The 15,475-nt window shown below is 40.4% G+C and overlaps 1 protein-coding gene across 4 annotated transcripts in view; it reads left to right on the top strand.

The window, feature by feature from the left end:
* The window catches only part of LOC143292658 (calcium/calmodulin-dependent protein kinase type II subunit delta-like), a 133,548-nt gene that overhangs the window by 92,701 nt on the left and 25,372 nt on the right, over positions 1-15,475 (top strand). For all 4 annotated transcript variants that reach the window (XM_076603158.1, XM_076603157.1, XM_076603155.1 and 1 more), the window contains exon 13: positions 8,988-9,068. In XM_076603158.1, coding sequence (XP_076459273.1) covers positions 8,988-9,068 — 81 coding nt within the window. The remainder of the gene's footprint in view (positions 1-8,987; positions 9,069-15,475) is intronic.

The following is a 15,475-nucleotide window of genomic DNA, read 5'->3' as shown; positions in this document are numbered from 1 at the left end:
CTGTCTGTTTGTCTCTTATCTTTCATGCATGCATGCACACGCTTACTTGTGTGCATGCATGTACATCTCTCTGTGTCTTTCTGTCTGTCTCTCTCAATTTTTCAGTATGTACTAATTCCGTATTCTTGATCAGTGGAGTCAATTCTCGATTACATCAACTTATCAAGCAAATTCTGTGTTTCCTACAATGTTTAGAATTCACTCTCTTGATGATGTATATTTCTTAATCAAAACACACTGGTGTACATTTATTCACATGCATGTAAGCACATGTGTGCACACACCACACATGCACATGCACAGGCATGCATGGTTACACACACACACACTGTGCTATCTCACAATTGTACACATGCAAGCTTCAGCTGACCAATGCACACCCCCATACTAGCAGATGGACATGTCCACAGAGCAGTAAGTTGATTCAGTCAACAGTTACTTCTACTTATTTATTATATATAAAAATATATACATTATATATGTGTATATATGTATTCTTTTGAGAAAAAAAATGCGCTATTGGGAATGGCCAATCCTCCACCACAGTCAACTTCACCTTTAACTCTCCTTTTATTAGTTTTTCTCAGAGATATGTTTCCTGGAGTTTCCATCCATGGCCCATTTATCCACATCCCTTCTTTCCCCCTCAATATCTCCAGCCTCTCTTTTTATTGGATATTGATTTATGGATAATCAGTTTTGTACTGAAAAGATGTGTGGATGAATGATGATAAATCACTGTGTGTACCTCACACACATGTATGGAGCCGATAGTAGTTTCATGAGCTGAACTCTACTGCAGAGAAGCAGCTTTGTTTTTTCTTTTCCTCCGCCCTTTCACCCATCCTGGTCTGTACTGGACCACTTTAATTAAGCGCCACCAATAAAAGCACAAAACAATTGTTGAAATCAGACCGACAGTTTAATTATTTGAAATATTGTGCTGCACAGTTAATTTTGTGAAATGTCCTTGCTGCATTGCTGCAGGTTGTGGCCGTACATGGTACTGAGACAGCCCTGGCTTGCTTTCTGTCACCTGCAGACTTACGGATTTTGACCCTTAATGTTAAGTATTGTGGAGTGATGGCCTTGAGGTAATGCGTCCGCCTTGGAAGGAAATCTGAGCGCGCTGGTTCGAATCATGGCTTAGCCGCCGATATTGTCTCCCCCTCCACTAGACCTTGAGTGGTGGTCTGGACGCTAGCCATTCGGATGAGACGATAAATTTAGGTCTCATGTGCAGCATGCACTTAGCGCACGTAAAAGAACCCACAGCAACAAAAGGGTTGTTCCTGGCAAAATTCTGAAGAAAAATCCAGTAGGAAAAACAACAACAACAAAAAAACCAAAACAAAACAAAACAAAAAATGCACGCATGAAAAAAAACACCCAAAAATGGGTGGCGCTGTAGTGTAGCAACACGCTCTCCCTGGGGAGAGCAGCCCGAATTTCACACAGAGAAATCTGTTGTGATAAAAAGAAATACAAGTACATAAACACTCCCAAATACAAATTGCCATTAACATGTGCACTTCACTCATGGACATTTCACAAAAAGTAATTGTGCAGCACACCATTTTGAAGTAATTAAACTGTTTGATTTCAGTACTAGTTTTGTGTTTTAATCTAAGGTGGTGTTTAATCAACCAAAGTGGTTCAGTGTATCATTGTCGTCATCAGTGTGAAGGTGTCACCTGTGTGCAACATGTATCCCCCATGTGTGTGTGCTGGGGCCCATCCAGGGGTCCTGATCATTGTTGTGGTCACATCGCTGATGGAAACTCGTTGGGTGATGTTCAAGTTGGTGCAGCTGTTGTAGCCGTTGTTATCCTGCAGTTTTGTGTGGAAGTAGATAGGATACATGTGTGTGTGTGTGTTTGTGGTGTGTTTGTGTGTGTGTGTTGTGTGTGTGTGTGTGTGTGTGTGTGTGTGTGTGTGTGTGCGTGCACATGTGTGTGAACAATGGACTTTCTCTCTGTGCATATTTTCCCCTGTGGGGATGGTGGGCATTGATTGGTTTATTTTCTTGATAGATCATGTTTGACCAGTCTGTTCAAAAAGAAAAAAACTAAAGCCAAAACATTCATATCCATCAGGCTTCATGTTTAATTTTCACTATGAGTGAACGTTAGATCAGCAGAGTTCAGCCGTAGTGACATGGAGAGAGAGCATGATTACCCTTGAGATGAAGTGACAAGGCTGAGTTCAGGACTTCTAACTGAGATGTTTGTGGGAAGAGTTTCATTTGTCATTATTAAAGATCCAAAATGGTGAACTCCTCTCCATTATTTTTTAATACCAGAAGAAGGGAGATGGATGGGGGAGGGGGGGTAGAGAGAATACAGCTTTGTATTTTGATACCACTTTGTCCTTTATTAACTGGTCTCAAAGTTCAAATCACCAAATTTACTGCAGTATTTTTGTATGCAACATAGTGTATAATAACCCCATCTTCATCATGTCATTGGGCTAGGATACATGAAAATGAGAAAAGAAAACAGATAATTTGAATTTTACCTCATGCAATGCAGAGTTCATTCCAACAAACAAACAAAAAAAGTTTTACTGAGTTGCTAATGTCAAACATTTTTCTTTCACTTTGTATTGGTTTTTAGTACACAGACTTGGTTAAAAATAGTTTTCATTGTGGGGGGAGGGAAAGAAAAAGAAAAAAGAAATGACTAGTTATTAGGTTAAAGGAGCAAACAGAACATCCTTTGCTAATCATCATTTTCTCTTTGGCTTATTGTCTATTCACTACAAGTTGATTTAGACATGAACACATTAATTCATTTCAGCGCACACACATACACACTCATACAATGGGTGTGGAGAGTGGGCAAGGGATTGAACATGGAAAGGGAGGAAAGGATTATTGACGGGAAAATTACACACACACACACACACACACACACACACACACAGACACACAAAAAAAACAAAAAAACAAAAAAAACGCAAACCCAAACCCAACAAACTACAACAACTAAAAACCAACTAGCTAACAGACAGTGTAGTGGTGGGGCATCGGGTGATGGGAACATCACTCACACTAACACTGTAACAGATAAATAAATCACATACAGCTGCCAACCACTGAGTGACATATGACCAAGGCAATGTATGTTTCAAGTTGATGGGAATCATACAAAACATCTTGGATATTGCCATATCTTGTGCTCACACAGACCCCCCTAGCTGTTCTTTTGTCTGATTTTGACATTTGGACAGTTAGATAGGAAATGGCATTCTGAAATGGTGTCAGAGCAACTGCATGTAACATTTTAAAATAATATTTTGCATTCCGGGCATTTAGTTGTAACTTGTGGACAATAGTTTCTATTTTGCATTGACATGAGAATTTTTCCGATTGATTTTTAAAGACTTTACACAGCATTTACAAGAGTCCAATTCATTTAATGGGGTGATGAGCTTAAGCAGTGGCCAGTCACGCTACTTGCATGTGCTGAAGCACTGTATTTAGCAATTGAATATGTTAACCTGATCCAATTTAGTCCACAGTGTCAGATGACCCCACAGAAATCTAGCCCTGACACCTTCAGACATAATGTGATCAGTCAAAGATCAAATCCTGAGTGGAATTTTGTTCCTCAGTTTGCAGACATGTTCACATCCGCTGCATCGTCGTTATAATGGTGATTCACATTGTCTGTTTCATGTGAAGGACTTCGTTGTCATAAATGTGCTTGTTCTTGCTGGTGTAGCCGGCATGACTACTCTACCAAATTGTGTCAGAGATGTGCTTGTTCTTGCTGGTGTAGCCAGCATGACTACACTACCTGTGTCAGAGATGTGCTTGTTCTTGCTGGTGTAGCCAGCATTACCACACTACCTAATTGTGATGGTGTCATTTACGTAACATTGTTACTGCCCACTTCAGTATCCCTGGATGAGTTAACTAAAGGGGGTTCTTGGCCACACTAATGTAGTTAGCTGAGGAAGTGATGTGATTGTGCTTGGTTGTGATGACCATAATGTGTTGAGAGCAGGTAAATGATCAGGAATCAGAATAACTTTATTAACAGATATCTCAGTAAGAGAAATAAAATGATGCTTTTTTTTGTTCTTTTTTTTTTTAACCCCCATACTAACATGGATTTGTTGATTAGGTAATGTGGTTCCCGCCACTGGTAATGGCTCTGGTGGGGTAATGCCGGCGGCAGGTAGGTGTCCAGTATATCAGTGTCTGATGTCCTGTGGTTGACAGGGTGCTGCAAGTCCAACCTTGTTGTTCACTGCCGGTCTGTCTACCCAGCCACAACCCCCCTCCCCCCACCCCTTCTCTTCCCCATCCATCCCAACCTCACCATCCTCATCATCATCTCATCCCACATGGTCTTTTTCCTTTTTTTTTTTTTTTTTTGACTGAATGCCCTCCTTCTCCATTCCCATCTCTGCACTCTGTGTCTGCCATGCTTGAGTGGGAACTTCTGGAACTTCTGTTCATTCCGTATGACTCTCTTTGTCCACCCCTTGCTTTCTCACTTCACTGGTTTCAGCTTTTTGTGGAAAAGTTGGATGGATGCCGGGTGGCTTGCTTCTTTGCAGTATTATTTTTTCCATATGACTCCCCCCCCACCCCCCACCACCCCTCCCCCAACAGCACCACTCTGCCCTCAGAAGCTGAAAATCATATTGACAGACTTGCTGACCTTTTTTCATGCCTGTCTCGCTCTTGTTGTGTTTGTTACCTGGTACGTAAACTGCCGATACCATGATTATTATCAGTCAACTGAAGGCTTTTTGTAAGTTCTTTGAGAGTATGGGCAAGAGAATGGTTGAGTCGAAGAATAGGAGACTGCAGTGTCTGAAGATGTTTGATGTTTTGTGTTTGTGTCAAGTGTTGTGTCTTGACCAGGTGAAACAGTGAAAGAATGGTTATTTTCAACTGAAGTCATGTGACCTGTGGCATTTCTTTCTTCACTGAGATTTCTGTATAAATTACATACATGCAAATATATGTGTAAAGTTTCTTTTGATGTGCCTTGAAGATAATATGCATTGGTCTTGGCGAACAAGGAAAAGAGATCTAATTATGATGCATTGACTGTCTTGTTTGTCTGGGATAGGAGCTCTGCTTTTTTCTTCTTTTTTTTTTCTGGATAGTGCCCAGAAGGCTTTCTAGGAGGGGACGGGGTGCTCCTGGGTGTGGGAAGGGGTGGGGGGGATGGCCTGGGACAGGCAGGGGCAGGTCAGTGGGTCTGTTGATCTTTTGATATGACCGTATTTCACCCTGTCCACATTTATTCTGGGACTGGCACGACCCTCCTTCTGTCTAACCCTGGCTGGATTTAACTTGTGGGGTTGATGACCTACCCATAATGGGGCTCCTGCTTTTGCAGTCCTGGTTATCAGTCCCCCCCCCCCCCCCGCCCCCTCCCCCACACTCCCCATTCCCTCCCCTGCTAAATGTGTGTTATTCTTGAAGAAAGATCTGCTGTCTGCAAGGGAATTATATTATTTAGCTATGGTTTCACTTGTGTGTGCATGGAGACTTGAGGTTAACTTGCAAGAAAGAGCATTTGGTTTCATTTGGATAAGAGAGAGAGAGAGAGAGAGAGAGAGAGAGAGATGGTATTATTATTATTTTTTTTTTTTTTAATCAAGTAAAAGATTTTTTTGTTTTTGTTTATTCTGTTTCATTTAATTTCATTTGCTTAGATGCAATATTTTACTTATGTCATTGCAAAAAATCTTTGCAGTCATCTCAGAAATTTTCATGTGGTCATTTTCTTTAGAATAAATTTTGTTTTCATTCTGATATTTCTTTCAGCTCTCATGATTTTGAATCAGTTGATCAGTCACTGAATTTATACTCCAGAAAGAAGACTGATATCAAATCAGTAGAAAACACTGGATGATTGATTGCACAATATCAGTTCAAAATGAAGAATGATAGTTTATTAAATAATGGTGTTGATTTATTCAGATGTTACACCTACAGTTCAGTTTGTCGCAGTTACCATTACTCAGCTTCTGAGGCTTGTACCTTCCTTGGAAGATTGGAAGCTGTTTGACATGAGAGTTGCAAAGAATATTTTACTTCATTTATTCCTTCTTCTTTTTTTCTCTTTTTTTTTCTGTGTGTTTCAGTTTCAGTTTCAGTAGCTCAAGGAGGCGTCACTGCGTTCAGACAAATCCATATACACTACACCACATCTGCCAAGCAGATGCCTGACCAGAAGCGTAACCCAACGCGCTTAATCAGGCCTTGAGAAAAAAAAAAAAAAAAAATCGATTCTCTCTCGTTCTCTCTCTCTCGCCCAGTGTGTGTGTGTGTGTGTGTGTGTGTGTGTGCGCATGTGTGTGTGTGTGTGTGTGTGTGTGTGTGTGTGTGTGTGACAGAGAGAGAGAGAGAGAGAGAGTGTGTGTGTGTGTGTCCCCTTTCAGTGGCTGCCCTGGAGTAATAGCCATGGATGCTATTGGATCTCAGCTTATCCATTTACATGTCTGCCTGTCTGTCTGTCAGTCTGAATATTGTACGCTCACCCCACCCCACAGGAAGAGAGAGACTGTGTGTGGCTGTCTGAGCCTCTATGCACAGCAGACAGAAATCTGGCGTCATTGCCGGGTGGCACCAGGCCATGCAGCAGACACCTGGTCTGGCAAAATTATTGTTCTTCTCTTCCTTTCCTCATTTTTTTTCTTTTATAATTTATATTATATTGCTTTTACCCTTATGTCTGGAGATATTGTTAATGTTATACATTATCTGGGGTTAAAGAAAAAAAAGAGCAACAATTGTAGCAAATCTGAATCCCTTCTAAGTTGGGATTGGCCATATAGCATATTTTTAAAAGGCTCCATTGATCTCAGAATTAAGAATGATTGTCATCTCCTCTGCCAACCCTTCAGAGTCTGTCTGTCTGTCTCCTGGCATGTCGTTTTAAACTGCATGTGGGATAAAAGAATATAACAAAGCAAAACAACTAAACAGCATATAAAAAACCAAAAAACAACAACATCAAAAACTGACCAAGCAGACAACCATTTAGCAAGTCAAAAGAAAAGTGTAACTCTTTACTGTACCTCTTGAGTATTATTAGTATACAAAGCATTGGCTGAAATAGAGATTGTATTTTTTTTTGTAAAGCATTGTTACTTTTAACTCTGCCTTTTGATGATGGTAGAAACAATCTATGCACAGTTCAGTATATGGAGTCACATGTGAATTTAGAACAATAGTTAATTGGAGTTGTTAGTTTGTGTCTTGGGGAAAGCTTATTGGTAAGGGTGGTGGGTTGATAACCTGAGTGATCATCGTTTACTGTGAGTTTTGAGTCATGTGCGCTTGACATGGTTGCGCTCCTGTTGTTCAGAGTGAACAGACAGGTGCTTTTGTTCGCATCACTGCCTGTATCAGTGTTAACAACCCACACTGCACAGCCATTGCAACTGCAAAAAAAAAAAATGGTATAAAACAGACATTGACAGACAGAAACAGGGGGAATTAAATGACTCACAAAAGTCTGGGGATTCGCCGTCTGCTGCGACTCCCACGTTCAGTGAGTTTCTAGGAGTGGGGTTTAAAATTTATGTGTCTGTACCCCCCCCCCCCCCCCCCCCCCCCGCCCCCCTTTTTTTTTTCTTTTTGTGGCTGTGTCTGCACATTTTTTGGACCCCTTACCGTTGGTTCAGCATTGCATTGTGCCTTCTGGAAGTCTGACATAAGAGCTGCAGTCCGTTTCATGCCGTGCCTGCAGTCTTCCTTTCTGTCCCCCTTGGCAAGCAGCCAGTGCATCAGCCCATCATCCTCATCATCCTTACTGCTGTTTGGATAATGTTACATGTTGTGTGATGCCAAGTGGAAGATGCAGTGACGGCAGCAAATGGTGTGGAAGAACACATGATACACCAGTTGTCTACAAGTCTTCTCTCTTGTCTACCAGTCTTCTCTCTGTCTGTCTCTCTCTCTCTCTCTGTATGTGTGTGTTTCAGGTTTTGCTTTTCAGTCTTTCTCACCCTTCCTTCTGTTTGTCGTGTCCATCTGTCCATCTGTCTTTCTCTTTCTCCCCCCCGTCCCCTGTCTCTCTAGCTTCTTATCTGGGTTGATGTGTTGCTGTCTTATCTCTATGTATGACAGAGAGGGGGGGTGTTTGGAGCGCATTTATTGACAAGGGAGGGTGAAGAGCATTTAATATTTATCTGTCTGTGTCAAAACTGGATTGGCCATTTATCTGTCTTTGTCAAAACTGGATTGGCCATTTATCTGTTCTTTGTCAAAACTGGATTGGCCATTTATCTGTCTTTGTCAAAACAGGATTGGCCATTTATCTGTTCTTTGTCAAAACTGGATTGGCCATTTATCTGTCTTTGTCAAAACTGGATTGGCTTTGCAATTTTGTGCTCCGCTGATCATTCCAAGCTTGACTGATAGGCTGAATGGATCAGAAATGTTGAGTGACAACAGCACTGAAGATGACAAGAGCACTGAAGACAGTGGAGTCAGAGAAAGTGGTGTGTGTGTGTGTGTGTGTGTGTGTGTGTGCAAGCGGGTGCGCGTTGCATGCAACATGTGCTTTATAGCTTTGCTTTTCAATTTTGTTTTACATTTCGTTTTTTTTTTGTTTTTTTTAATTACTTTCTTTGCTGCATTAGACTTTTTTTTATTTCAGTCTTTTTAAATTCATTCTTTGGGTTTACAATTATGTCTCAGGAATATAAGAAGCCATTTCATTCAAGATTAAACTGCCTCTACATTCTCCAGAAAGAAGGGAAGAACTTAGAAATTAAGTGTTCATTGAAAATGTGTACTTGCATGCAGAATTCCCTGCTGTTTGTGTGTGTGTGTGTGAGAGAGAGAGAGAGAGAGAGAGAGAGAGAGAGAGAGAGAGAGCTTTGAACTTAGAGAATCATGTATATTATTGACAAACTACGGAGCACATTTCTGACAAACTGCCTTTTTTCACACACATGAAATATTGAGATATCCTGATGGACTGTTTGTCACCTTGTTGGTGCTACAGGTCGCAGTCTGAACGTGAAGAAGAACGACGGCATCAAAGAGTCCACAGACAGCAGTACCATCGAGGATGAGGACACCAAAGGTGAGTGAATGAATGGTTTATTGTTTGTTTTTTTTTGTGGTGGGGTTCCTGTGTGTTGTTTTCCTCACAACCCTGTTTGTCTTGGCTGCTTTAACTCTCTCCATACGAACGGCGAAAGAGACGATGTTAACAGCATTTCACCCCAATTACCATCATCAAAATATTGCAAGCAGAAGGCTCTTATACTGAAGAGGTGAATGTTGACAAAGAATACCACAATTCTGACGACAGAAGCTAAAGGTTGGGTCATTCAGACACCCACTGGACATCCGAGGGGTCTGTGTAGAGAAGAAGAGAGGACTGGCCGTACTGAGTGAGTTAAGGTAAGGTGATTGTGGAACTCATGATGTTGCGTCAGTCACAGATTTGCTTGACATTGATGGGTTAGTGTGGAAGATGTTGAAAAAGAACCAGTTTGATTATATTATTTGATTCATACTGTCATCAGCATTATCCTGTGATTGAGGATAAATTGCTTGATGAGGATATCCAGCAAATTAATTTAAAAGTTACTTAAAACAAAAGAATTCATTCTATTGCTGATGTTGATCATTCGTGTCGGAAATGGTGTGGCAAGAGTATCTTTGAAATGTGGTTTTTAGTCAGCTGTCAGTGATCAGGAATCTTTGAAATGTGGTTTTTAGTCAGCTGTCAGTGATCAGGAACAAGCTGCAGATAAAAATGAGATCCCACAAGGCATAAAAGGGTGAGGTGAGACTGAGAAGAAACCTCCTGTGTGTGACATCCACTATCCTGTATCCAGTCTGTTGGAGGCCATGGAACAAAGAAAACAGCAGGAAGAGCTCAGCAGCGCAGGTGGCAGCAGATCACACAGATTGGGGCATCTTAGAACTCGAAACAACCGGCTGTTGTTAACTTTTTGCCAGTCTCACACGGGCAGTCAGACAGTCTTAAAGGGAGCACAAAAATCACTCCTGTTGTTGTGGTGTCTAACGACACTTGTGTCACCTACCTTGCCACACCCCCAGTCCCCTCTTCCCAACACCCACCCCTCCTTTCCCTCTCCCCCAGGTAACAGTGTTGTACTCCCCAGGTAATAGTGTTGTACTCAGCAGGTGCAAGACAAGGAGAGAATGTAGCCTGCTGGGGAACTCTTAATTTGTCATGAATCTGTCTTGGTCTCTCAAGGATGTGCTATTTTAGTTTTGTTTTTTAGTTATTCATCTATTTATCATTATGAATATTGTTATTATTATGAATATTATTATTATTATTATTTTGCAACTGTAAACAGTATCCCTGCCTACTAACAGTTCTGCTTCTGTCATTTGATTCCTTCTATCTATAGATAGCTTTTTCCCCCAAAGCCATTTTCTGTCCTTTTTTCTATTCCTGTTTTTGTGTTTTGGGTCATCTCTTTACTACTTGCTGGCAAAGTACCTGTATGTTTTTCAAAAGTTTTGAAAACTTCTCTCCAGTTTCTGTCAAACTGGAAGCCTGGCTTTGATACATAACAATATGTTTGTAGCAGGGATACATTCAGTTACATTGCTTGGCACTTTTTATGTCAGTTGTGGATGTTTTTGGAGTCGAAAGGAGGTTTTATTTTATTATTATTTTTTTAAACATAGTTTTAGTGATGGTGATATATATTTGACCTTCTTGGGCTACTGAGCTGTAAGCAGGGAGTCGCAAGTTTGTGTGTGTGTGTGTTGTGTGTGTGTGTGTTGTGCGTGTGGTTTTGGGGGTTAGGGGAAGAGAGTTTGAGGGAGGTGGTAGAAGGGAGTGTGGGGGTGTGGGGGAGGAGGAAGGGAGGACAAAAACAGCAGACAAAAACACAAGACACAAACAAACAAAAAAAACCAAACCCACCAGTAGAAAGGACTGACTAACGTGACTTTATTGTATCCTCCCACTTACAGCAAGAGGTGCCCAGGGGATGGGTGTGGAGTGGAGGAGGGAGTATGATTGGGGGAGGAAGGGAGAAGGCGGCAGTCTGTGGCTATGAGAGTGGCCATTTGGGGTTGGTGGGTGGGTTTGGGGGTAGTCTGGAGCAGAGAGAAAGGGGGAAAAAAGAAAAAAAAAAAGTGTCACTTCACAGGACACTTCTGTTGTGTAGGGTCTAGACAGATAAAGATAGAGCATGAAGTGAATGTATGTAGGGATTTTCCATTAACACTTTTTTCCTCTATGGTAAAATCATCACCTTTTCCCTCTTCTTACACATTTCCAGGAGTGTTCTCGATATGGATGCCGTGAGATGACTAGGACCAGAAAATTAGACCTTCCAGTTTCTGAAGACCAAAAGCATTGTCCCTAAGAAAAGCATGGAAAAAAAAAGTAGCTCACAACTTCAGCATCTTTCCTTTTACTTACATGTAAGGCAGAACTTGAATCACCTTATGGAGGAAAACCTGAAATCCCCTTCGGGAGGGACAAAACAAAAAATATTTTATAGGTTACTCCAAAAGGTAGTTCACCTTCCCCAACTACATTTTCCACATGGAGGAAGGGGGCACTGTGTTTAACTGGAGCTAAAACAAGCAGTGGTGGCCGTTTTGTGCTGTCCTTTGGGGAGTCTGTCTTGTGATCCCAGTGATTGCCAGCTTGCAGAGAAAGTCTGCAACAAAAGTCTCCAAAATAAGTTTAAAAAAAAAAAGAAAAAGAAAAACAACAGCTACTGTGCTGAGGAGCAGCCTTGCAACAGGCAAGATGCAAGATACAAGCATACTTAGTTATCTCTAAAAGAGAAATTGTTGACACATTTGCTGGAAAAAGAGGACATATATTTATTTGAAAAAGGAAAAAAAAAGCATTTCATCAAGGGAACGACACAAAGTTTGATCATTCAATAAAAGCACAAATTCATAAACAGATATTTAACACAGTATAAGCTGATACACTAAACTTTATGCCCTGGTGATCAGGATTGTATGAATGCTCAATTAAAAGATATGATTAGATAAAATAAAGAAAAAGAAGTAAACAGGTTACTATAAAAAAAAAAATTCAAAAAAAAGAAATATGGTGCACTCATCCTTTACAAAATATGTGGGTGTGCTTACATGGTCTCCGGAAAGCTGTTCAGTTGAATGCATGTCATGTTTGAACTTTGGACACCATCTCTGATTCTTGGCCATAGTAACTATCTTGATTTTCATGCACAGCATTCAGCTTTGATCAGATTAACATGTGAACAAAAGGAAGGGAAAAAAGGAAGAACAAAACCTGGTCAGGAAAAAAAGGGAGATAAGAAAATGGAAGGGGCAGGATTGGAGGATGGAAATAGACATGTCACATTTCAAAGCAAAGGCGAAAAAAAAAAAAAAGTGATAAAAAGGAAAAGGAAATGAGTAATAAAAGTGTCAGGACTTGACGAAGAACAAGGATCTGCAGAGGTGAACTTACTTTTCAGGGCGTTTGCTGAAACAAGTCTGAAAGGCTGATTAGAAGCAATTTGTGGTAATTGCTCAGCTGGATGGAGGGACCAGCCCTCTGGCACGCGCCGTCATTTGAATAATGTAGCCAGCTCCTGCCGAGGTCCACATCTGTTCGGGAAATAAGGAACAGGAGTGATGGTCTTCAGGATGGCTTTAGTATTGATCTGAAGGACAGACCCAGAGCCATCCGCTGCTGTTTATTTATATATATTTTTATCTTTACTTACTTTTTGTGGTCAGGGAGCTTAATGAATGGTTTTGGGTGACTTCATGACCATATGAAATATTGAAACAGTCTGTATATGTTTAGAGTTGGTTAATTGTAAGCCAGGATGTTTTTTTAAAAATTTGTTTTGAAGGTAATTTATTTATTTATTCATTTATTATTATTGTTGTTATTGTTGTTGTCGTTAATAATAATATAATAATAATTATTATTATTATTTTGATGGCAATATTTTTATAAGAAAATAGAATGAGAATATCTTTGTTACGAATACCCAGTGTTCTCCCCCCCCCCCTTTTCTTTCTAACAAATAATGTGATCTTTTAGGGTCCTCTGTATTACTGTGTTTGCACCATCAGTTGTCTCCTTGGTTATCACTTCATCGTTGACTTCTCCTCTGTTTGTCGCTGTTGCTGGAACTTGGATTTCACAACACATATCACAGCCCTTGCAGAAAAGTGTGCAGCATTTCATTTTACTACAGTCACTGAAGTAGTCTTGTTTTTGTTTTTTTGGTTAATGAGAGTATTGCTCTGTGCTTTTGACCACTAGCCACTGTTGTTGGATGTATATTTTGTCAGTATTTACTAATTTTTGTTTTTCGTTTTACCCCCACTCACCTTTTATTTATCTGGAAATCAGTGGGAGATCCTGTTGTGTATATCGTATGCCCTAATGTTTCTGTGCTGTGTCTGAGACAGTGGTCACTCCACCCAAAACAGATTATGAGAGTGAGTATGTGTTGGTGCCATGCTGTAGAGTCATGATATGACAGTCCCCCACCCCCCAAACCCCACTCGACTCGTTTAACTTTTTCTTGTTTAGACAGAGCTCTGTATTCTTTTTTTTTGTTTGTTTGTTTGTTTTTTTTCATCCGTACGAGTGGCCATAGGTTTTGTTCTTTTTTAAGTTAACTTTTCTTGGCTGCTGTGACATTTTATTATTTTTTACTCCAATGATTTAAGTTTGTGTTTATGAATATATACATTTCAGTTCATTACATGCCAGTTCAGAATGAAAGAACAAAGCTTGGTACATGTACATTTACATAGTGATCAGTTGCTGTAATGTGGAAGATTGCTTGGAATGTTCAACATTTATTTGTCTGGGTTTAAAAAAAAAAAAAAAAAAAGATGATGATTTAAAGCTTTATTTTTGTGTGTATATCTGTTCAGTATTTTCTATTGTACTGATGATTTGACATTCCAGTAGAGTTCCTACTAAGTTTGATAAATGTTTAGTTATCATCCTGTTTGGGTTTTTCCCTAGTGTAACTATTTGCATCCAAGAGTGTTGTGTCTCCCAGTCCAGTCCTGTGCATGGTGTGTGTATTATTATTGATAACCAAGGATTAGCAGATAAAGAGCTGAAATCCCCCTACCTGTGACCACTATTGCAGCGAATCGAATGCGATTGGTGGACTACAAGCGGAAAAGTTTCGGTCAGCAGTGTGCAAGCTTTGGACAACTTTGTTCCAGTTTGGGATCCCCTTGCTCTGGTAGGCACCAAACCAACCAACCACCCCTCCCCTCAGCCCCCCACACCCGCTCTCGATACTGAGTGTTAGCACATCATGGCGCAAGTGTTTGGTTTTGTCCTTGTGGCCTTCATTTTCCAGGTTTGCCTTGATGATGCGAAGTGCTGCAGAAAGCATGCCAAGGGCTGCATGCCGTGCAGTGTAGTGCCCCCCTGGGTATTGTGATGTGCTGTGAAGAGTACTTTGAGGATGTACGTAGCCCTGGTGACTTTGTAAACCTCAACCCCCACCCCTCCACTCCCACTCCCATCTTGTCAGTCTCCGTTGTAGTTCTGTACTGTTCCAGGCTCACTTGTGTCAGTGGTGCTTAGTTATAGGTGAGGGTAGAACCCACCTGGGAACAGGCAACAAAGATGATATTCAGGAACCAGTGGCAACTTGTATATATACTTCCACCTCATCACAGGAACGAATCCTTAAGTCCCCACATATTTTTTTATTTTTTAATTTTTTTTTTTATAGCAGAACAGTGTGAACAGTGGTCATTTATTAACAGGCAGCCTTGTTTTGGGGGGTTTCTTTGTTTCTTTGAGCATGTGTCTTATGTTGCGTGAGGTGCATGCGCGCATTTGTAAACCGTTCCATTTGATCCACCTGTCATGAATCACTGAAAAGAGATTCTGCCAAACTATTTGTCTGTACTGTAATGTTGGTGCTTGAAAGGTGTGAAGTGCAGATGGGGTGTTTGTAAGATGGGATAAAACAGTAGTGCAGGTGGAAGGGGTGTTTGTAAGATGGGAAATAATAGGAGTGAAGTGTTGAAGGGATGTTTGTAAACAGTTCCAAAGTGTAGAAGGGATGTTGGTAAGATTTGATAAAACATTAGTAAAGTGTGGGGTAAGATGGGATTAAACAGTATTGAAATGTGGAAGGGGATAAAAAAAAAACACCCACTTTTGGTGCCTGTTAGTTAACTGAGTTGAATTAAAAGTCTGTTCAATTTCATTTCAGTTCAAAGGACTGTAATTCAAAAGACTTGTTTGTAGATGCATTTGGTTTTCTGATTATCAGCGTGATGATTGGTGCTCTCTGATTCACTCATTTAGCCTGTCATGATAAGTTATATTTGGTGATTTTTTAAAGTTGCTATCTCCATCTCTTTTTTTGTCATTTATTTGTTTATTTATCTTGAGTGGTGGTTTCCTTCTTTCTCCTTTTTTTTTCTTCTTGTGTCATGTATTTTTTTCCTCCACATTCCATGGTTGTAAAGTGAAGAAAAGTGCAGAGTCATGGTTTTTTTTTT

Source organism: Babylonia areolata, chromosome 18, assembly GCF_041734735.1.
Source record: "Babylonia areolata isolate BAREFJ2019XMU chromosome 18, ASM4173473v1, whole genome shotgun sequence".
NCBI lineage: Eukaryota > Metazoa > Mollusca > Gastropoda > Neogastropoda > Buccinidae > Babylonia > Babylonia areolata.
This window is presented reverse-complemented; position numbering and strand designations above follow the sequence as displayed.